The following is a 22266-nucleotide window of genomic DNA, read 5'->3' as shown; positions in this document are numbered from 1 at the left end:
TATTTTGGCCGTATTGTGGGCGGCCATTAATCCGCAGTTGCTACCTACGCAGATGGACATATGGAAGATGTTGGACAAGTTCCGCGCTGAGGTCATTGACTCCTCTTCCGATGAAGAGTCTGATCACACGACACAGACCATGGCTACTGCTAAGGCCTCCATCCTCCACGAGCACAATGCCAGCCGGTGCACCGGGGCTCTGTGAAGGGCCGATCGAAAAACCTGTTGCGCAACAGAGTGGAAGGGCACCTCCGGCTCCACAAGGACTACTTCGACCGCACCAATTCGGTGTTCCCGGAAAAAATGTTCTGGCACCGGTACAGGATGTCAAGGGACCTGTTCATAGTCATTCTACGGGGCGTCAAAGACTTCGACCTGTACTTCCAATGCAGGCCCGATGCGACATGTGCGCTAGGCCTCACCTCCTACCAAAAATGTTCCGCATCTATTCGCATGCTATCTTATGGAATGGCTGCTGATATATTCGATGAGTATCTTCGAATGGGTGAGAGCACCTGCCTGGAGTCCATGTACCGGTTTTGTTGAGTCGTGATTACCGTGTCCGGAGAATATTACTGTAGGGAGCCAAAAGTTTAGGATACAAGGCGGCTCTTGTCTATCAACGAGTCTAGAGGGTTCCCAAGAATGATTGGCACCATAGATTGCATGCACTGGAGTGGAAGAACTGTCCATTTGGATGGCAGAGTCAGTACAATGACCATGCGGAGGGATGCACTGTCATTCTTGAAGCAGTGATATCTCAAGATTTATGGATTTGGCATTTATTCTTTGGCATGGCCGGTTCCAACAATGACATCAGTGTGTTGCACCGATCACCGGTCTTCAACAGGCTTATGCAAGGCAAAGCTCCCCAGGTGAGCTATGAGATCAATGGAAATGAATATGACAAGCCTTATTATCTTGTTGATGGCATCTACCCTAACTAGATCACACTGGTGAAGACTGTCCATAATCAAAACTCGGAAAAGACGAAGAGGTTTGCCAAGATGCAAGAGGCTTGAAAGAAAGATGTGGAGCGGGGATTTGGTGTGCTCCAAGCTCGGTGGGAAATTATCTGTCACCCAGCAAAAACATGGTCGCTGAAGACCATGCATGAGGTGATGACCTGTTGTGTGATCATGCACAACATGATCGTTGAGAACGAGCGTCCGGATGGCCGCAATGAGCACCAATGTGATTTCCAAGGTGAGCTGGTTGCGCCAATCCGTGGGGCGTCATCTTGGCAGCAGTATCTGCATATGAATGTTGAAGTCACTAACGAGAACTGATGACTGCAAGTGCACAGACCAATTGTAACTCGTTTCGAAGTAAGAGTATCGAACCACTGAGAGATGTTGGTAGAGGTCTTTATGCCCCTCGCTACTATTATCTAGAGAATACATAAAAGTTATTCTAATTCCAGGCTAGAGTATTTAAAGGTTGTTTGGTGTTTGAGAGCAAAAGTAAACAAGAACAAATAAGTAAACTAATGTAACCAAGAGCAGCGAGTATGGTTGCGGGAATGACAATATGGCTAAGGTGTTCTCGGGGATTGTTGGTCCCACCACTAGCATTAACTAAGAACACAAACTAGATAATCTATATCTTTGTTATTGTTGTATGTGGGAAAGGCTCGAAGTTGGAATATGTATCTCATAACATATCCCTGAATAACCAGCGCAATGACCTTCGGCAAGCCACCTATTGATCCATCACAATTAAGGGGTTACCCCCTGGTTATTTGTTAAGCGTTGCGATTCCCTTCTTATCCCCTTCTTCCATACAATAGTGCACCGCACACGGGATGTCACTTCCCGCCATATGCACTACCATACTTCCAAAGGTAGTTTCCTCTCATGTCCAAAGGCAAATATTATATGGTCAGCATCATATAATATCACAAAGAAAAGTAACACACAATCATAGTACAAAGCCATAAATCATAATTATTCATATCATAATATAGCTAGGGTTTCTCCATCTCTCCCCAAGAACAAAGGAACCACTCACACATGAAGGCAATAAACATGATCTCAAACATATGAATGGAGTATGATAGTGCAATTTAATACAAGATGAGCTCCACACTAGGGATTGGATTACAACCGAGTAAACAAAGGGGATTGGTGTTGGAGACGGTTTCCTTCTCCTCTTGAGTGGTGGTGATGGATGAGATCTTGTGGAGGCGGCGGCAATGGAATCTTCAAGGCGGCAGGGCTCCGCCGTGGAGGTATGTGGTGATGGGGTGACTCTCCCTTGGCTCCTCTCCTCTTTATATAGGCCTAGGGGGGTCTCCAATAGCCCCGCCCACGTTGGCTTTGACCTAAGGAAGGTCTAGGCACAAACGGGACGGATTCTGTGAAGAAACACGTCCAGAAATGTCTTTTCCCCGTGGTACGGGCGGACGGTACGACCGGATATGCCCGTACCGATGGTCGTTAAACTTGCAAATGCTTTTCGTATTTTGGCCGCCATTTCCTCATATGAACTCTGAATTAGGTGTTCTTCGGCTCGTTGAACTCGTATGAACGAGGGATACAACGACATAGTCATATATCTTTATTTTGAGATGATGGACAATTTTCACTTTTTCCACTCCTCAAATAACTAAGTCTGGTGCCTGCAGCTCTTCCATATTTCGTTCTCTTGACCCCTTTTGCCTTGCTTTATGCATAGTTGTCCATAACACCTACAAATGTAAAAGACAAAGGAAACATAATAAAATCTTACTAAAACTACTAAATATGCTATGCTCATATGAAAATGAACAAAAACTCATAAGTATGCAAATTAGTCTTAGGTGTATCTAGCTGGAGCATGAAATGAGTGACAATATGATTAATAGTATACTTAAAAACCTCAGTAAAATAGTGCTGAATTTCGAGGTATCAAGAACGTGTCCAGACACCTACAAACGGATCTGATTGAGCATCAGTGGGCATTGGCTGGAATGAAGACAATGCGTAGAGGTCAATATCATCTTATTTTCATGTAGACCTTTAAGAATTCGGATGTATTAACTCACACTACTTTGAACCTGCTTATTTTGTTGTTTAAAACATACCAATTCATGCGGACGCGCAAATGCATCACCCCACTAGAGGCACCCCCCAGGCGCAAACAGGCGTGCGGTCAAAAACGAATAATTTTGTGTCCGCTTCCCAACGCAAATGGACGCGCGCGACCATTTTGCGCATCCGAAATGAGTCACCCCGTTGGAGATGCCCTTAGCCAACTACGCCCTAGAGGGATCCTTATTAGAGCATCTCCACCGGGGCGCCCCATAGCGGTCCCGATAGCGTTTTGGGGGCCGGTGGCCAAAATGGGCTCACACATGCGCGCCCCAAAAAGCGCCGGCTAGTTTTCGAACCCAATAGAAGCGTCGGCATCCCCGTACCGGCCCCTTCGTGGAGAGCGCAGATCGGGCGCGTCGGCGCCTCGCGGCACGTCAGAAACCACGCATGGGCTCCATCTGCAGCCAGACGCACCGCTTTTCCCACCTCCCACCCACGCCTGAGCCTACTCCCACCCGGCCCTCTAGATCGCCATATCCACCATCGCCGTCACGCCCCCTGCTTGCAATAGACACCGTCGCTTGTCGAGGAACTGCCGTCCATCGACACGGCCGCTACCCCCTCGACCGGTGGCTGCTGTTTCGACCGAAACAGAGATCGCCACCACCGCCGCACAACCGCCCCGCCCACAAGGTGTTGTCGGATTGCCGCGATGGACATCGACGACAAGATGATGGTGCATCTGTTCACGGAGGAGCATAACGCTGAGGCTGTCCGGCGGCAACAGCAATAGCTGATTCTAACGAGCTTGATCCGCGTTCGCTAGCCTTTGTTCAGCGTGCCTCGACGCATCGGCTCAAAGCCAGGCAAGAAGAGGAACATCAACCGACATCGTCAAGCCAGCGCCATGCTTCTTGACGCCGACTACTTTGCCGACGACGCGACTATTCGCCGAAGAAATTTCGGCGTCGATTTAGGATGAACAAGGATCTGTTCATGAAGATTGTCTTCGGTGTCAGGGAGTACGATGACTATTTCATGATCAAGCAAGATTGTACAGGTTTGTGGGGCTCCACCTCAATTCAAAAGTGCACTGCTGCAATGCGCTGTCTTGCACACGGAGCTCCTCCAGATAGAGCCAATGATTACCTGCGGATGGTGGAGTTGACATGTTCATAGACTCTCTAGGTTTTGCCGATCCTTCATATCGGTGTTTGGTAAAGACTATTTGAGAGCCAATGATTACCTGCGGATGGTGGAGTCGACATGTTCATAGACTCTCTAGGTTTTGCCGATCCTTCATAGCGGTGTTTGGTAAAGACTATTTGAGAGCACCAAGGGTAGATGATGCAGCTCGGATCCTGGAACATAATGCAACACGAGGATTTCCTGGGATGCTCGAAAGCATTGACTATATGCATTGGGACTCGAAGAATTGCTCTTTTTCTTGGCAAGGGATCTACAAGGGGCATACTGGTGAGTGCAGTGTCATTCTCGAGGCGGTGGCAGACCATGACCTCTGGATTTGGCATGATTTTTTTTGGCATGGCAGGAACAAACAATGATATCAACGTGCTGCAACGCTCTCCAGTGTTTTTTAGGCTAGCTGAGGGACACGCTCTTGCCGTGAACTTTGAGGTAAACAACCACGTATACAACAAGGGGTACTATCTAGCTGATGGTATCTACCCAACGTATGCTACATTTGTGAAGATAATCCCGGCTCCAGCTTCGGAGATGGACGCTTATTTTGCAACATGCCAGGAAGCATCACGCAAGGATGTTGAGCGTGCTTTTGGGGTGTTTCAGCAGTGTTTCGCTGTTGTTAGGTACCCTGCTCTCACTTGGTCTGAGTCTGAGATGTGGGAGGTGATGAACGTCTGTATGATCATGCACAACATGATCATTGAGAGCGAGCGCGATGAATCTATGCATGATGATCAACCATTTGATTATCAAGGGCCTCTTGCTGAGGTAGAGCATGTACCCCAAGAATGTGGCGCTTTCGTTCACATCCATCAGGAAATCCGAGATGCAGGTGTTCATGCTAAACTTCAGACAGACCTGGCTGCACATTTGTGGGCGAGGAGAGGAGCCACCAACAATGCATGATTTAATTTGAATTATTGTATGAATAATTTAATTTCTATTTGTGTGATTGTATGAATAATTTAATTTCTATTTGTGTGATTGTATGAACAATCAAATATTGTATGAGTAATTTATGTGATTGATATGTTGTTTCAAAATATTGTAAAAAAAGAAAAAAAAATTTTGGGGCCGCCATATGAGAAGCGCCGGTGTGGAAACAGCATCCCCAAATAGAGGATGCAGTGCCGACGCCGCCTCATACAGCAGTTCCAACGCCGCCTATTTAGAAGGCACCGGCGGAGATGCTCTTAGCACTAGTGGTACACCTTGTCAGTGATGCTTTCACAGGAGATAGGAGTCTATCGAAGACAAAACTATGTGTTGACGTGTCCCTGTAGCGCCAATGACAATTCCTTGCCTACCTTTGTACTGCAACTAGCTGGGAGATAATGATCCTTCGTACGAGTTATGTACGCTCGCTGTTACAGAGTCGCAATAAGCCGTCCTTTTGTTTGTTGTTTTACTCGGCCTAATTTCTGTCTGATCTCTGCAACAATAAGGTGTTAGGTGTCTACCACTCTACCTGTTCGACGAGTAGATACAGATATTTTAGAGATCTCGAAAAAAAGCGAGTAGATATTTTAGCAGTACCAGGCTATTGTGGTAGCGAATTTCAAGTAGCGATGTATTGGCAGATCTGGTATGTCTGAATCTCGGATCCAGTAAGCTGTCCTGACGGGACACTTCAACTGTCCAAGCCACAGAGAGAACCTAGATGCATGCATTCGGAGAGTATTCCTCTGATGTCTGCGCTTTTGAAATATTTCTCGATAGAAATTGGACATGGTTGAACAAAAGCATGGATTTTGTAATGCTAATGTATTTGCACCACTGTAAGCATATGACGTGAACAAAATGGACAAATATAAACAGACGAATGCAACATAAAGACGACGACCTTGTGCTAGGTGCAGTGTGCCCAAGATCGTAAGTGGTGCGGGGGGACACGGCTATGGTGCACTGCACCAGGGTAGGATTCCTGCACCACCCCCACCGTGACTAGCATAAAAGCAACCGTAGCTCGTGGCCGTGTGGGGGATACGGCAAGCAATGCGAATAAAGCAAAAGGAAACAGATACACGTATATAGACGTTTAGCCAGATGGCTTGTCGTGTCAAGTGGAACGCTGAGACCTGCCCAACCCAAAGGCTGGCCCATCTGGCAAGTGAGCTAGCTGAACATTTTTGTGTCCCAATTCATTTGCATTCTGGGACAGAGAACTTAACCCAGATTCTGTGTGATGTTATAATCACCAAGCAGAAATACAGAGTTCAGAAGAGCCAAGCAATCGGACACCACCAAACCAATTCAGCCACTAACACGGCTCAGCTGCAGCGTAATCAGAAGGGCGTACGGAAAGCTAAGTCGCAGTTTATAGTTTTCATCGGAAGATCATGGCACGGCAATGAAAAGGAGTAACCACGCGTACGATTCTCCGTCTCTTGGGGGCTCACAGCTTTGAAATGAGCTCGGCATGGATCTCCTTTGGCGTCTCGGCTTCCTTAGCGTCCACATCGGATGGAGGAGGAACGTCAATAGCAGGCGAACAGTTGAAGAATCCATGAGGCTAGACAACAAAAAATGGGTTTCGTTTGTGAGACCCCTGCTATGAAGGAATCTGCGTTGATCTAGTAAACAGAACAATCTATCTGGAAACCCTCAAGAGTTATGCAGAAATATCTGAAGGCTGGTGAGCTACCATGAGCGTGAAGCCGATGTGTTCCACCGGCATGACAGGCCAGTCCTCGAGCCTTGGGATATGGGTGATCCCGAAAACGTACCTGCAGTTGCCGAATGCAAACAGTTCAAGAAACGCAGCAGATAAAGTGTTGCAAACCTAAATGAACCTGCAAATCAATACCAGCTGGCAGGCGTCGACAAACGTACCAGAGAACGATGTTGGTTTCCTCTAAGGATCTATCCTTCTGGACCCATGTAGCTAAACCCTCATGGATGCGTGGGTTCTGATTAGGAAAGTCTCCTCCAGGGAACACTTCATCACTTTTATATGATGTAACCCAAAGGTTGTGCTTCAAAAACCCAGCTCTTCTCAGGAACTTTGCCTCGGGCAGGCAGAATGGCAGACAATTCGAACCAGGTATGAGCTTGTAACCTGTTGGTTGCCCAGTACGATTTACGGTCCTTGTGTTCCTTACCTGATCAACATGCAAAGAACAGCTTATCAAAAAAAATATACTAGGGAAGTAACAATGTAACAGAAAGTTCACAATCCAAATGCTTAATAGATGTGTGGTTCAGAGGCAGAAAATAATAGGCTGAAATGCCATGTGCGCTTTTACATAAACACATTCTTGTAGATAATCAAAAGCAACACAAAGAAGTTGTGAAAAGGAAAGAGATCTTTAGCATGCACTTACAATCCAATGTCGTGCAGATGAAGGATCACAATCCCGCATAGCCTGTAATTCAGACTTCAGAAGCTCTTCTTCAGCGTAGAAGGCACTATTATGCACATTATTTGGGCCTGCACTTTCTACTTTAACATTTACCTCAACCACCTGTAATGGAAAACGAAACAATAGTACCAAAATCATAAACCAGATAACAATCCAGAGAAATACATGTTCTTCGTGCAGAGTAGACTCGATAAAATTACTCTTAGATCTTCATCTACTATATGAGCAGGCAACACGAAATAAATGGATATAAAAATTTACAAGTCAAAAGGACATATCCCAATAATATGCTGGAAGAAGCTGATGGAAGTTCCAAAGTAAGATTGAAAGATCTTGAAGCAAATTTCTTTTATTACCACATAAAAGGCCTACATTACACTGCAGGGAAGAAACCTACCTGGTTATAAGCCTCATAAGGTTTGCAGTCCACTGCCATGTCCATACGGGCAACAAAGAAATGTTGATGGACTGGTGCGTACAAACTAGGAGCAATAGTTGTGCCATATTTCCTTTGTTCCCCAGGCATTAGAGCTCCCAAGCTGAGAATTCCAGTAAGCTTTACCTCAGATTCTATCTTACCATCCTGCAACGAAGAAAATACATATCAATCACATAAGGAAAAGCAACTATAATACAACTTGACATAAATACTCTGTTTTGGAACTGGAGTTACATAGAATTATTGTTACACTACTTCAAGAAAAAGGTAAACAGATGCTCACTTGATAAAAGTGCCAATAAAAGCAATATTCGTAGTTAGCGATTGTGCATATGAATGACACGGTTAGCCTCCTTGATCGTCTAACTTCGGTTAGTCCTGTTCTCCAGTCTTGATGTTTCCAGAGGATTCCATGGTCCTCCTCATGTAAACATACACAATTCTCAATTGTCTCCACGCCACCAGTAAAATTTGTAAAATGTGCATCAAAGTATTTTATGTAACCCAAGCAATCACATCCCTGCACAAATCAATTAGCAACATAGTAAGATTACTTAGCGAAAAAAAAGCAAAAAGAGTAGGTTAATTGAACAGCCCTTTGAGTGAAACTGTGCAAAACTTCTTGGCAAGGACCCTACAATTCAAATGAAGATTCACCAACATTTTGAAAAGATAGTCCCTGTGTAATAAACTGGACATACAAAACTGCATTCATGACTCAATTATGTTAAGAGAAATAAAAATGATAAATTCTCAGAATTTCATAAACTAAAAAGTATGAACAAAGGAACAAGACAAACTTATTATCAAGAAAACTACACACAAAAGTTATTATTCCTAGTAAATTACTCTTGTTGCTTCAATCTGCACAATTCTTCAGAAAATTCCGAGTTGAATTGAAACACATCCAGGAAGACTTGCATAACTGCATAGTTACAGTGGGGAGTAGTTTGATTGTACTCCGTACTATTTATGTCCCCAGAATCGAAATGGAAACAGGTTCTCAGAAAGAAGCTAACATACCTTCTTAAGGGAGTGTGCATTCTTTCCAAGCCCATCTTCTCCAGCATCAAATGCATTCTTCCGGTAATGTGGTTCGTTCGGATCTCCATAAGGAACAACCATTTCAACAAAACTCAGCCTGTGAGCAATAGGACGACGTCCTCGGTTTCCATCAACGTATGCAACAGAATGGATAACTAAACCTTCCTTGGGGGTGAAGCCAATACGAAAGTTCCACTGATCAACAGAAAATATGCAAGTGATATTTCTATACCAGGTTCTGTTAAATATTAGCTCAAACAATTGAAAACTTAAAATATACAATCTCTTTACCTTCTGCCACTCCACAAAGGAGCCTGTAATACGGAAACTTGGGCCTTCAGGTTGACTGATGATAAGAGGCTTCACATCGCTTCTATCAACACCACCGCGTGTCTCTCCAGGAGTGTAGTTTCTCAAATGATCTGGCGGTGGAAGAGGGACAAACTTCCTATCCTCAAACTCTAGTACGACATTATTCTGCATATCAACTATAATATGGATCCCTTCAACAGGACGAGCATATCCATTCTCCATAGGGCTATCACTTTCAGTTCTACAATAGATCAGAGGCTTGCCAATTCTTCGACTGGGAGCATCAGCATCACTGTAATAGCCTGCACACCTATATTTTTTAGCAGAAGAGTTCATGTTCAGAGTTCGTTTGTCCACGAATGGCGTTGAAAGATAAATTTTGAGTAAAACAATTAACTACAGAAATAATTTGGACATAGCTTACCATGCATCTACCATGACGAGCTCCATGTCATCAATGCCTCTTTTCTTCATGGCTTCAATAAAAGGGGGGAAATCTTTTACAGTAGCTTCACATTCAGCATATTCCATCGCATCCTGCAAACCAACCGTACCAAACTAAGTCTAGCACTTGACCTTATACAAATAGAATGGTAGATAGGGCAAAATTTCTACGGTGCACCACTACCTTAATAAGCTTATGACTTCGAGTCAAAACCATTCAGACAGTTATGGTAACGCTAGTGCAATAAAATGTTAATACCACAATTCACCAGCAAGAATTTAGAAGGGGTAATCAAGTAAATACCAGCATTAAACCACATGGTCATTACACAATAAACTTGACCTAAATTGACATAAGTGTTAAATGAACTGCCTAAAATGGTCAAACCAAGAAACGAGTAGTCCAAACATCTACAGAAACATAAATATACCATTGCAGGCTGAACATCTGGAACAACTTCCGATGATATAACCTTGCCTCTGTGGTGTCCACCCCTAGTAGCAGCATGCACTTCAGACAGTTCTACAACCCAAATACTAGTTTCGTTTGTTTGTTTGTTGTAGACAACAAGCCTGGCCCTCCTAGGTGGAAGCCTGCTTGGGATGACAGGACCACCTTTGGTTCTGGGAAGCAGAGATGGTTGGAATGGTGGAAAGAAGTATGCATCAGCTAATGCCACAACATTCTTTTCTGGCTCCAGGAGCACAACTTCAACAAAGCGCATGCTGTCTCGTACCTATAATTTTGGAAGTGACATGTTAATTATATATTTCAAGCATGTGCTGACAATTGAGTACAAAGGTTGACAAACTTCCGGAGTTCTTCCAGCAGCTCGAACAGTTGCTACAGCCACAGCAATTTCAGCAGCAGATAATGGGTCTAGAGGGTGGCTTCTCTGGGCCCTCGTCATAATTGGGATTCCTGCAATTTAAGACAGACATTACAGTTTTTAGACGAGACAGAACATCACACTACAAGTCTGCAGTGAAGAAGGTGATGATCTTGCTAACCTGGCTAAACTCCAAGGTTTAAGTTCAAGAGAAAACCATCAAACTTTCCAAATATGCAAGTTGTGACAGGTGCAAGGAATGGCATAGAAATTGCTAGTTGGGCTTTACTGAAATTCAATTAGGAAGGGAAGGATACAAACTATATAACAAAAAAAGGCCAATGACACAAATATTTTACAAGTATGCATGAGTGTGCCATACAACAAGCACACTGAACTACTCCCTCCATTTCGTAATTCTTGTCGTGGTTTCAGTTCAACTTTGAATAAAAATCAAGACAAGAATTATGGAACGGAGGGAGAATGAAATAAGCAAGCCTATAGAACTCGTAGGTTATCTGTATCAAGCATTTCCACTTGGTTAATTGGCAGATTGACACCACCGAACTAGTTTACATGCTTCTCTGGACCTGGGTTACCTGTGCACTTTCTAATTGCACCAAACGGTAAACCGAATGGGCACACCATACATGTTATGGTATCATTGCAAATCTTAATAAAATACAATAGTATCCAACAGTAATCCACATCTTCCTTCCCAAATTCCCTTTCAATTCCAATTCTTCCAATTTCAAGTGCTCAGTGAAAAGGAAAAGAAGAAGCAGGGTAACAAGGAACAATGTAAGCGAATAAAACTATGACAGTTACAAGTTAATAGCCATTTCTTCTATTCACTACATGGACATAATTAGCTGCACATTATCAGTTGTGCCTCCAATAAATTTAGAACTTGGTCATTTTCAGGGATAATCAAAACATAGTTAAAAGCCAGTGAAACGACAGATATAGCTTTAAAATTATAATCAAGCATAACAAAGTCAAGTTTCTCAGTCGAAAGGAACTCCTGAATTCTAATCCAGTTATCTGTTGATACAGATTAATTCATGCTAGAAACAGATAAGATGAAAAACAAGAGCAGATTTGGTGCACCTAAGCACCAGTGCTCCTGGTTTTTAAAATATTTGAAAATTATATTTATATGTTTTAAAAAATTATAAATCTATTACATGAATACATATACATGTCCTGAATAATTATGCGAAATTTTCTTAGAAAATGTGTTGTACTTTGAGCTACATGAAAAAAAACAAATTTCTGGCTGTATGCATAGGTTTTAAAACTCACTCTTTTTGCCAGAAACTTGTCTTCTTCGTATAGCTCAAAATACAATATATTTTTTCCTGAAATTTCTACCGTACCTTAGCAATAGGTATATGTATATACGTATTTAATTTCAATTTTTTTGAGTCTCATAAATATGTTTTTGAATTAAACAGGGAGCACTAGTGCTCATGTGCCAAAGGCACTTTCCGATGAAAAACATACAATTGCTGTTACACGATTCCCTTCTCGGGGAAATTATAAATTTGCTTAGACATCAGAAACCTGCAACTTGGAGCAGGTGGGCAGTTATTTTTCTAGCACGCATCCAGATAAGTGTCAGAAGGTAGGTAATTAAGAAAAGACTAATCGACATAGGCCTCATCTAAGTAAGCACTCACGACTAGCAATACACTTGTGTATTAGCCCCATCACCGTCACAGGAGACCCCACCGTCACAAGTGGAGTAGTATAATATGTGCACAGCATGTGTTTGAGCCATTTGTGTATGATTTGGTGCCACCTTCCATGCAAAACATTCTAAGTGGTCCCATATCTCCAATAGCCAAAAAACGTTAGTGTGCGTTCATAAAATACATCACTATCCCAATCTCCCTTTACTTCCTAGCCATTCACATCGATGTCAGCATAGAATAAAAATCTGCAAGCATCGTCAAAGTAGACAGTTGGCTGGGTAGCTAATATTCCTATTCTGAGCAGTGAGCACTCACTGCTCTATCACAGGCTTATTTTAGAGAAAATTCATGTAGCCAGCCTAGCATCATTGCAGTGAGTTGCGGCAACATTCTCCATCGGCTATTGTGCTAACATTATGTTACAGTGTGTTGCAGCAAGCAAACGACAAGGTCCTGGGTTACTATTATACAGTTCAGGCCTGATACAGTTAAGCCCAACCATAAATCCATAACCACCAGGCAGCGCCTGCAACAATACGACTCACCACAGATCCAACGCAAATTCAAACTAAATATGCTGCCACTTTTTTTTTAAGATGGTCCATGTTTTAAGTTGTACGAGTCACGCCCAGCTTCTGAATATCAGTACCAACCGTATGCAACATATACAGCAATCTGATTTCGCGAGAGTGATCGCGATCAGCAGAGCGCTACCTTCTAATAATAAGATCTACTACTAACGCACGTCACACTCCGCCCCGCCCTAACATTTCCTGGAACACACCCCCAACCAAATCCAGAAATAATCACGTCATCGCGTGTCCCGCATTACGAAATCCAGCAAAGGACACGCGCGTGGCGTGATCCGGGTGAATACAAAGCAGAGCAACCGAACAGGAACAGAGGGAGGCGAGCAGTACTACGAGTTCACGATCGTCTCGCATCTACCTTTGGCCAAGGCCTTGGCGGTGGCGGGCGAGGAATCCGCGATCTCCTCCTTCGCGGCGCCGCCCTTCGCCGCCGCGGGAAGCGCGACCTTGCCGGCGGGAGCGCCGCCGCAGCATCCCTGCTCCTTGTCCTGAGCCGCGGCCATGGGGGAGGGGTTTGCAACCTGACCGCGCCCGTACGCCGCCCGCCTCCTCCTACACCCCGCCTCCGGTGGCGCAACGATCGGGTACGCAGCGCTGGCCCCTCCGCCGCCTCCTCCTCCTCGGCTGCTTCCGCTTCCTCGCCTGGGCGGTGGGGGTTTGGGGATTGGGGTTCCGGGGAGGCTACGCCGCGGAATGGGGGTCGGGTCTCGGCCGGGAGACGACAAACGGCGGAGGCGGAGGCGGAGGAGGGGTTTGAGGGTTTTGGGATTGGGTGTTTTCACTGCTTTTTGGGTTGCCGGTGATGACCGGTGCGGTGAGGTGAGTGCGGAGGTGGGGGGCCTTTATAAAGGTGCCTGCGGCCAGTTGTGCAGTTGGCTTGGCTGGCAGATGATTTCTGCAGCGGGCTCCAGACGGTGTGTTTTGGTCATACACTTTTTCCGTTGTGATTGAAACGTTTCGGTGATATACACCGTACACGGGGTCGCGGGTGTACAATGTACGTATATCTCAACGCGTATTCTTGTATTTTCAGTTTTTTTTTGGAGATGCTCGGTGTGCGTGTATTCATACATGTATATGTATGTACTAGTCAGAGTGCCCGTGCGTTGCACCGGGAGAAACAAAATCTCGAACACTCCAAGGTATCATCCCATGTGTGCTATCATCAATGAAGGTGGTCAAATTTCCTTCTACCCATGAAGAATATCATTAACTCACGATGGATGACTTCAAAAATTAGCTTTTCAAAAGGAAAGTGCTGAGCGTCCCCCCGAGGGATCAGAACTTCCGATCCCCCGCCTCCGCTGTTTGACACGTGTCCCACGACCTCCTTCCCCTTCTTTGCTGCATCCTCCCGCAAATTCCCTCGACCACACAAAAAAAAAAACACGGGCGCGCCAGGAACATGCCTGCAACTCCCTTACCACCCGAACCTGCCGCCCCTCGTCGGTCTGGTCCGGTGAGAGACCTCGCCGGCGGTCCTCCGCCAGCCGTTCGTAGCACAATCGCCGACCATGCGAGTAGCACCTCCTATCAGGCCGAGCGTAGCACTGACGGCGACCTCCTTGCAGCGCACGCTGCCACCGCTTGCATCAGCCGCTGGCGTCAACTGGTAGCAACCTCCACCGCCACATGTAGCATCCGCCGTCGCCACTAGAAGCAGCCGCCGGCGTGGATTGTAGCATCCGCCGCCGCCGCTAAAAGCAGCCGCTGCTGCCGATTGTAGCAACCTCCACCGCCACATGTAGCAGCCTCCATCGCCCCTAGAAGCAGCCGCAGCAGTTGCTTGCAGCAGTCGCCGGCGTCGATTGTAGCATCTGCCGCCACCGTCGCTAGAAGCAGCCGCCGCCGTTTCTTGCAGCAGTCGCCGGTGTCGATTTTAGCAGCCGCCGCCCCCACTGCTAGAAGCAACCGCCGCCGCCGCATGTAGCAGCAACGGCACCGCGCCATTGCAGCAACGCCGCCGGGCCATTGTAGCAACGCCGGCGGACGCTGGCAGCAACATCGCCGCGCGATTGTAGCAACGCCGGTAGCGCCGCCTCGCCATTGTAGCAAACTCTGCGGCCACTGGCAGCAACTCCGGCCACCCCATGTAGCAAGGTTGGCCACCCCTGCGCCCGCGTTCGGGGCAGATGCGGGCGAGCTCCGGCCCGGGGGACGGGCGGCGAGCTCCGAGAGGTGGACCTGGACTGCAGTAGTGGTAGTGAGGAGGAGGTTCAGACGCGAGGGAGAAAGGAAGGGGAAAGCGAACGAAATTGAGCAGAGGATGTGAAAGAGAACGCAGCGGAAAAGATAAGGCCGTGGTGGGCCTGTTGCTGCCTCCAGACGCGTGGAGGGACACGCGTCGACCGTAGGAGCCGGAGGAAGCGACGAGCGCTATCCCCCGGGGGTTCCGAAGCGTTTTCCTTTTCAAAAACAACCTTGGCACTACTCAAATTTTAGCTCAAAGTTGATTGAACCGCCAAACCGAATTCCCTGCCACAGATTTTCTAGATCTTATATTTTAACATTCTAGCCATAGCTATACAAGTCCCAACATAATGGTGTCGGGGACGTTGTGTTTAATTTTTTTTTGAAGCGTTGTCTTTAGTCAACTTGTGATTTATAGAATTAAACATATATTGAAGTAACCTAATTATTTCGTGGATTGTATTTCAGTTTTTTTTCTTTTTCAAAGAAAAGATTATCCTACCGTTTTCCGTGCGGCGCAACAATGAGATCCACTTGCATACCCGTAAAGGAAAGACAAGGAAAAATAGACGGTCCAATGCGCAAACTTTAGTTTTCTTGCTCTATTGACACTAAAAAGAGCATCACAATATGCTAATTAAAAAACAACAATGAACAAATGAAAAAAAAAATCGAGGGTACAGAAAAGACGTACCATATCTTTATAGAAGAAGAGAAAAAAAAACGTTGTACAAAGGCATCCAGGAGCTGTGAACAGTAAGGCCAGTGAACTCCACACACACACACACCTCTCTAAAGCCTACTCTCGCGTCACGGGTAGCCTCCCTCCTGGTCTTGCCATTTTCCAAAGGATGAACTCATCTTTGATCCGCACAAGGTGCGGGGTGGTACTCTGCTGCCAGGCATTGCCAAAGACTCTAGCATTTCTCTTTTTCGAGAGTAGCCAGGCAGTGAGAATGACGAGGGTGTCTGTTGAGGGGGCGCCAACAGAGCCCTGTGGCGGCCTCTCTGCTGCTCCTGCTGCTCTTGGATATGGCGAAGGCTGGGTAAAGGTGGGTCGGGGCGGTCGCCCCGGCCGCGAGCCATCATCGTTGCTTCGGGAGGAAGGCCTCGAGCGTAGTATCGCCTTCAAGCGTTGGGCTCGTGGGAGATGCTTTCGGTGCCTCGAGCGTGACCACCATGTCAACACTTGTCGTGAGCCATTCAGATGCATCCGTTGTCGTCGTCCTGGTCATCGGGAGCGTTTCTGCCGTGCACGCTTTCCCGCTGCTCGTTCTCGCTCTCCAGACACTCGTGCTCGTTCTCCGAACGCTCATGCTCCTTGTAGGCGGAGCGCCTCTCCATCTGCTCAGCCTCGTTGTCCCTCGGCGTCCCAGAGTTGGGTTGAAGTCGTGTGCCGCTCGTTATCGCCTGCAACATTGCCGCCAAGGCCCTCTCCTAAGTGTTCCGAGGAGGTCAATGTCAACGCCAATTTGGACTCTCGCCTTCAGTGTCAGTTTGCCTTGTTCCGCATGGAGGTCGATCAGTTGGTTGCTAACCGGGTCGAGGAGGCGGCTCACCCCCTTCGTGATGAGGTGACAAGTCTCAAGCTGTTGTTGGCACGCGTTGGTGCTTCTTTGGAGCCGACAGAGGCATGCTCTTCTGGTGGGCAGGAGCTCGGCACCGTGCATGCCTCATTTCCACTTGGCTCCGCTGACCAGAAGTCGTCGGTGGTGGAGGAAGAACATCTCTATAGTTGTTTCTCTCCTCGTGATAGTCCCTGCCAGTCGCCGCAGCCTGTTGTGTTGGCTGCCTCTGAGGGCGAAGGCATAGATGGTACCTTGACTTCGGTGTCGACTGTGTCTTCTCCGTTGAGTCAGGCTCTTGGCTTTGAGCTGTGTGAGGACCCTTCCCCTCCTCTTTCGATGGTTCACCTTCATGTGGACTCGCTTGTGACCTCGAAGGTGGCTTCCGCACCACCGCCGGTGGAGGCAAGCCGTTGTGGCGACAAAGTTATCGAGGTAGCCGGTGCTTTGGCACCTAACTCTGATGCGTTGTTTGCTAGTGAGCTTTGCAACCTCCTTGCTAAGTTGGAGGCAGCTAGCCCTGGATCTAGCAAGGAGATTGCTCGCCTCCTAGAGGAGAAGTCTTCGAGGGGCAAAATCCAGAAGGTGAAAGACTTCCTTAAGAGCAGAAGCAAGAAAAGTGGCGCCATAAGAAAGGATATCGCAGTTGGTTGATGGATGATTCTCCTCTCTGGTATGAAAGTTTGTGGTTGTAGGATTTATGTGTAGGTGTTGCTGCCGTTCGTGGTTGGTGGTGTTGTGGGTGTTGATGGCATATGTGGTTGGTGTTGTTGTTGTTGTAACGGTTTTTTCGCCCGGTTTCCCGTTAATTAACTGGGCATTTCTCTACTTAATTAATGGATTGGGGCAAAGCTTTTGCCCCCCTTTCAAAAAAAAAAAAAAGCTTCTCCTATCTTTCTTGTGCACAATGAACAAATGAATTAAAGATACTCACGCTGGAACATTTTTATTATTTACCTAGTTTGCCAAAGCTGGCATGGCATGATTGATGAGTGAATGCTTTGTCCTCTCTGAGAGCTCCCTCACGCTCTATCCAAAACATCGGCTCACTATTTCTTCGCTTTATTTTCTATATCCCCCAAATTCTCCGCCGTTCTTGTGTCCTCCACTCCCCTGGCCAGGCATCGAATCCATCAAGCTGCTAGCTAGCTGATTGCAAGCTCAGCTACGCGTACGTCTCATGAGCTCACTTACGGAAGCAGCAGTATACGAAGAAAACTCCAAATTCAATGATCTGGGATCACCATCTCACCAGGTTTTTCTTTTATCCATCAGCGTCTTATCCTTGACCGTCCTCTTCTTCGATACAACATGTCTCGAACTCTTATTTTCCCTCAAATTATCTTCCAAATTCCTCTTCAAAATTGATAGCAAATTCAGAAATTCTTTAAATTCGAAGCCCAAATCCACTAATTCATCCACTTTTGTTTATATGTGATGCCTCACGAAAGCCAAGCGCAAGCACCATGGATAACCTGTACCACGTAGGAGCAGACTCGACCCGTCCTGCACACGAACTCCCTCTATATCTCCTGCTCGACTTTTCACCACCGATGGGGCACTACGCACCCAGCCGTGACTCTTCTCCACCTTGTTCCCAGCGAGGCCCACGCTTCCTCCTTGTGGCCGCGGGATTCTTCTGGTAGATACTTTTCCCCTGCCTGACGGGACCGTCAGCCTCAACCACAATCTCGAGCGCCTCTGTTCCTTTGCGCGCTTCAATACCGGCGATCTTCCCTGGTGTGCGTCGCCCTTGAACTACTGGGTGCGCTGGCCGTGGATGCCTCATCATTATCGCGGGGCTGGCGGCAGTACTGGGTCAGACCTCACGACCGCGTTAAAATCCACAGCCAGAACACCAGCGATCACACCGCGTAACCTTGATTGGAGTAGAGTACCATACCGGGCTCGATCCAGCCCCAGATTCCGACGGTAAGGACGATGGATCTGGGGGGAGAATTCGCAAGCGCTGAGAGAGAAAGGAAGAGGAGATCGATTTGGCTCGGCTGGCTTGATTCAGAACGAGGCTACGCGCGGGATTACTTCGGTGTCCTCCGCCGCCTTGAACAGACACCCAAGAAACTCACGTAGCTTCCGCCGGCGCCGGGTTCTGTTGCGAATCGATGTGCGAGACGTTTTCGTTTGATGAGATTCGATCTGATTTCGAGATTTCGAGAGAAGGCGGCCTGGGTTCCGTGGCTATATATAGGCAGCTGCGGCTTAGCTATGGGTTTGAGGAAGGCGAGCGAGGGATAGAGGATCGTTCGGGACAGGAGGAAAAAAAGACGACCAAACCAGTACAATGGCGAGTGTTGTATTATTGCGATTAGGTGGGAGGGTAAAACGGTCCAAAAAAAGCGTTGATGAAACTTTTTGGCAGAAACCTTAGCTCCTTTATTATTAGGTATTAGCAAAAGTGCCCGTGCGTTGCACCGGGAGAAAAAATTCGAACGCTTCAGTGAATCATCCAAAATAACACTTTTCTTCTATGTCATCTTCAACAAATGTCACATTTTCCCCTAATTCTAAACTGCCATATGCTAGATCATGAAGTGATCGACCAGAGGTGTTGAAAAAAAGCAGGATGACATATGGAGCACTAAAGCTCAAGGGGCATGACCAATCCAGAAAAAATTGAGAACCTGCACGAACAAAAGAAGCAGATCTATTCGAAGTCATATAAACGCAACTCGCAGCCAAAAAAAAATCCGTTTGTCCCGGTCGTCCTAATCGTTTCGTTGCCCTCTTGTTGGTCTCTTTTGCTTCGCTATGAGACTTAGTTATCCGTTCAAGCCAAAACCATGAACATATAGTACTATGGATATATAATGTAGATTGCATGAACGAGTTTTTTCCTAAGAGCAAGTACAATAAGTTTTAGTCAGCTGGCTATAAGGATTAAAATAATATATTATTGCTTAGTTGGAGGAGAGAGAGAAGGAGAGTGTGCTCTTATGCAAGAGCCAGCTCTAGCACGTGCTCCTAGGCACTTTGTGAGAGTGAAAGGTGAGTCATACATTGATAAAGTACTACATTTTTATAGCTCACTATTGTATATGTTGGCTCTAAGTTGGCTATAAATAACATGACACTTGGCTTATAGCCCGCAGCTGACTACACTATTGGAATTGCTCTAACGTCCAACATAAGCTAGTCATGGAGATTCACCATGTGGTAGCTTTTTTCATGAGGAGAATAATCGCAGTATGATTAGCTTAAGATGTATGAAGAAGGATGCCATTTGCAAGTGCTAAGTGTAAACAAGTGACATAATATCACTTACAGAAAAGTGCGTCTAAATCAACCCTATTTTCGTTATACTATCTAGGCACAAAAAGCAACATTAAATTAATAAGAATTTGGTAATATCACCAGTGCACAAAATTTGTAGCTTGAACCAACATCAAATTGAGTAACCATTAGTAATTACCCCATGGTTACCTAAATAAATTCCAATGAAGTAGGCAAAATTCAGTTAATATCAAACTTCAATAACCATATTATAAGGCTCTGTTCAAGAAAAATGCCCTCGCCTGCATCCGCTAGTGACATGTATCCTATTTTAACAACAAATTTTCCATGTTTTATTATTGATAAAATTGATGTATGTCCCTTGATTGGAATTACTGAAATTCTCCTGACTTAGTATCCAAAAATTGTTTCCCGGTGGACTATATTTATGAAGTGATCTGTCCAGTACTCATATACTTTCCTAGAAAGTAAATACATTTGGAAAAAAGAAAGTTGAACCACGATACCCATCATTGAGATATTCCGTCGATCTCTTTATGATCTGCATCTTTCTAACTATGGTAGATGGCTTCTCAAAGGCATAACATGATACACATCCAGACTGAGCTCATACGGGATGATCCACTGAAACCACCAATCAATCTCTCTCAAACTTAAATCATGAACTTGATCAGCCTGTAGGTGCGGCCAACAAAAATACCTCGCACCCTGAGAGTTTCCTTATTTTGCCTTCCTGCTGAAGGATCCAAAATTGCATTGCACATTAAGCAATATATCTGACTGAATTTACTGAAACTATCTCGACCTGCAGGAAAGGGCGTCAAGAATCCATCATACTGAAATCAGATTCAGAGTAAACCCTATAACACTTCCCTGCTAGTGTTTGACCAGCAAAGCCATCACACTGATTAGCGTAACTTTGGAAAATTCAAATACGTCGAGACCACTACTGGGCGAAACCTGCTCTTTCCCTATTCCAGGGAGACATGCATGCCCGGCCCTTAGCAGAACTCCAAGAAATACAATCAATTTTCAATACATTGAGAACCAGTGCACGCAAATGGAGGATCGATGGATCTTGGCTGGATGCATGGATGCTACCAGATCACCGCGAAGCTAGCACCTGAGAAGCTCCACCATTGATTACACACCGTGAAGCCGATGAATACTACCATGTCCTGCGTAGCTTCCGACCGCCGCCGATGCTAGCTGCTGCCCCTTGCAGGAGACCACCAGCCGCGCCACTGGATGACCGGCGGCGGAGTGGCTCAGATGGGGGTGGAGCGTGCATGCGTGGGGTCGGGACCGTGATGGTTACAGCAGGGCTGGCGCCGGCGTCTTCACCGGTATCACGAGCACCATCCGGCTTGGATCCGAGATCTCCAAGGCCGGATCTTTCGGCTGGAGCCATTGAGGCGCCTCTCTCTCCCCCCGTCGGCGGATGCCGCGATCTCCCATCTCCTCTGACCCTTCTTCTCGAATTAGGCGATGAGTAGAGGACAGGGAAAAGGACTTCGTTTACGCGCCTCTGCTCCACCTATGATCTGGAGTTTGTCCTCCTCCACTTTGGCGCCTACCGATCTGAGTATTTGGAAACTCCTCTCGAGTTCTTGCAGTTTGTCCTTCACCAGTTCGGCCAGGTTGTACGTCATCCTCAGACGGCGGCGCTGCTCAATTTGAGGTTGATGCGCAATCGGGAAGGGGTGGCAGAAAAAATTTGGGGATCTCGGCAAAGAGCTCGATGGCGAGATTTCTGCGGTTATCGTGTGTAGAGGAACTATATATGATTTTTTTTGTCTGTCCGGTATGCTAACGCACGAGAATGGTTCGGTAGGATTAGGATGTAGCGATGCGGCCCATTATGGCCCATTCGGGATTAGCGATAGGATTAGCGATGGTTGACCAAAGATGACGGCAGAAAACGGAGGAAGTTCCTGCTTTTTATATAGTAGAGATAGACTTATTTGTGACCGTGCCTGTGGTGACAATTGGAGATGGTGAGAAGGCGAAATATTTGTCCTCCTCCTGGTTCTCGGGATCCTTGCCGAAAGACACTGCCCCAAATTCCTTTGAGTTTGGTTCGGAAGGCTCTGAAGAATAGTTTTTGGCTAAGTCAAATCAACGTTCAGTAAGGTACTATCACTTTGACGCCAACCAATATTTTCTCAACCTTTGGGAACATGTCTCCAATATTCATCTCTACCATGGTGTTCCCGGCTCCATCCAGTGAGAATTCACTAGTGGTGGGAAGTACTTGGTTTCCTCAGCCTACAATGCGCGATTTGAGGGATGAACATCCAACATCATGAATAGTTTGGTTC

The 22266-nt window shown here is 46.3% G+C and overlaps 1 protein-coding gene across 2 annotated transcripts; it reads right to left on the bottom strand.

The window, feature by feature from the left end:
* Window positions 1-6336: 6336 nt before the first annotated feature.
* LOC124692745 (copper methylamine oxidase-like) lies at window positions 6337-13441 on the bottom strand. Of its 2 annotated transcripts, none has more exons than XM_047226175.1 (12): window positions 13297-13441; window positions 10634-10743; window positions 10253-10558; window positions 9802-9914; window positions 9357-9687; window positions 9045-9260; window positions 8305-8541; window positions 7980-8165; window positions 7544-7684; window positions 7053-7321; window positions 6865-6946; window positions 6337-6732 (listed from the first exon to the last, which is right to left on the bottom strand). In XM_047226175.1, exons 1-12 carry the CDS (start codon window positions 13439-13441, stop codon window positions 6616-6618), a joined length of 2253 nt encoding a protein of 750 aa, XP_047082131.1. In that variant the 3' UTR covers window positions 6337-6615. The 2 variants fall into 2 exon arrangements, with proteins under 2 accessions (XP_047082131.1, XP_047082132.1); XM_047226176.1 differs by lacking the exon at window positions 13297-13441 and adding an exon at window positions 10833-13032.
* Window positions 13442-22266: the final 8825 nt, after the last annotated feature.

This window comes from Lolium rigidum, chromosome 2, assembly GCF_022539505.1.
Source record: "Lolium rigidum isolate FL_2022 chromosome 2, APGP_CSIRO_Lrig_0.1, whole genome shotgun sequence".
In the NCBI taxonomy this organism is placed as follows: Eukaryota; Viridiplantae; Streptophyta; class Magnoliopsida; order Poales; family Poaceae; genus Lolium; species Lolium rigidum.
The sequence above is the reverse complement of the archived record's forward strand: the minus strand, read 5'-3'. Positions and strand labels throughout refer to the sequence as shown.